At 36.0% G+C, this 1,788-nt stretch overlaps 1 protein-coding gene across 1 annotated transcript; it reads left to right on the top strand.

Annotated features, from left to right (window-relative positions):
* The first annotated feature begins 549 nt into the window (after positions 1-549).
* Positions 550-1,266, top strand: LOC119562318 (protein cornichon-like). The gene has a single exon (XM_037875476.1). The coding sequence runs from the start codon at positions 621-623 to the stop codon at positions 1,053-1,055; it is 435 nt and encodes a 144-aa protein (XP_037731404.1). The 5' UTR covers positions 550-620; the 3' UTR covers positions 1,056-1,266.
* The last annotated feature ends 522 nt before the right edge of the window (positions 1,267-1,788 follow it).

Here is a 1,788-nt window from a genome sequence, read left to right as displayed (position 1 = left end):
TTCTTTCCCCGTGTTTCTTTTCATAAACTACCTGTCCAACGTGATATACTTTTTCTTTTCTGTTTTCATTATGTGTTTCTAACATTTTCTCATGTGTATTTATTAAAATTTGAGGAATGATATCGTGCTCTATTTTATTATATAGTACGTCAAAAGATTTTTGGTTCATTGTAGAATGAATGCTCTGATTATATTTTTGAGCTGCTCTTATTACTATTTCGGAATAGTCGGTTAAATTAAATTCTTCTTTAATGCATCGAGCTAATTCTGTTAATGTAGAATGTGCCCTTTCAACTTGTCCGTTTGAGGTACTGTGCCTCGGGTCTGCGTAATGTAAAGTTAAGCCGCACCTTTGTGCAAAAGATTTAAATTGGGCCGAGGTAAAGCTTGGTTCATTATCGGTCATTATTACTTTGGCTTGTGGAAATTGTTGAAGAAGTTCCATTACTTTGTTTGCGATATTTAATTTATTTTGGATTTCTTTTACTACTAAAAATTTTGAGTAGGCGTGTACAAGTTATGACTTTGCGCGTGCACAGCTGTCATCATCGCCGCCCTTGTAAAAAACAACAAGTCACTTTGTTTAGCGCCTGAAAGTCGTGTTCCAGCGATATTACAAGATGGCCTTCAACTTCACCGCCTTCACATATATTGTCGCCATGATCGGCGATGCATTTTTAATATTTTTCGCAATATTTCATGTTATTGCGTTCGACGAGCTGAAAACTGATTACAAAAACCCAATTGATCAGTGTAATAGCCTCAATCCGCTGGTTTTACCGGAGTATCTGCTGCACATTTTTCTGAATTCGTTGTTCTTGTTCTGCGGTGAATGGTTTTCACTATGCATCAACATACCCCTCATAGCCTATCATATTTGGCGCTACAAAAATCGCCCCGTGATGTCTGGACCCGGACTGTACGATCCCACCACGGTCCTAAAAACCGACACTTTATCCCGGAATATGCGAGAGGGTTGGATTAAACTGGCCGTCTACTTGATCAGCTTCTTCTACTACATATACGGCATGGTTTATTCGCTCATCTCGACATAGAGGGCATTGAGGCAGCTGCCTGGGGATCTCATTGTTGGCGCCAGTGCATCCGCATCGTGTATTAGTTGTCATAACTCGGGAAGAGACTCCCTTTTTAGGGGAGACTCTCCATCAACAGCGAACAATACTTCACTTGTAAATTCTAGTGTAAATCCATACAAACATCTTACAGCTTTGTTTTTTATAATATTTAATCTACTGTGTGCAGTAAGAGATTGCAACGTGTTTTTATTTTGATTTTTGCATTTCACATACTTGGTGTAGTTGGATTTTAAGCATTAAATAAAAATCAAATCGAAGTAAAAAAAAAAAAAAATATATATATATGTCGATGTGTACATTTTTGCCTTCTTTACTCGGGATTGGGGCTTCTCCAGTTGGAATTTTAATTGGGTGTCTGTTATATTTTTTTTTTCATTGCAAATTTTACAATTTTTAATATATTCTTTTAATTTTGTAAGTAAGTTTGGCCAATAATACAATATACTGATTTGTTCATAATTTTCGTCAAGTCCCCTGTGTGCTCTGCAATGTGTTTCTTCGATTATAAGTGCTCTGTCCTCAGGAGTTTCTACATCTTGGACAAATATTTTTGTATACAAAAATTTATTCACAAAATTATCTTTAAGTGGTTTTTGAATTCTATAAAAGTCCTCTAAAGTACAATGAATACCTACCGTTAAATTAGGAGGAATATATTCTCTTAAGATTGATATCAAATTTTCGGGAGTGT

The sequence above is a fragment of the Drosophila subpulchrella genome, unplaced genomic scaffold, assembly GCF_014743375.2.
Source record: "Drosophila subpulchrella strain 33 F10 #4 breed RU33 unplaced genomic scaffold, RU_Dsub_v1.1 Primary Assembly Seq420, whole genome shotgun sequence".
NCBI lineage: Eukaryota > Metazoa > Arthropoda > Insecta > Diptera > Drosophilidae > Drosophila > Drosophila subpulchrella.
The sequence above is the reverse complement of the archived record's forward strand: the minus strand, read 5'-3'. Positions and strand labels throughout refer to the sequence as shown.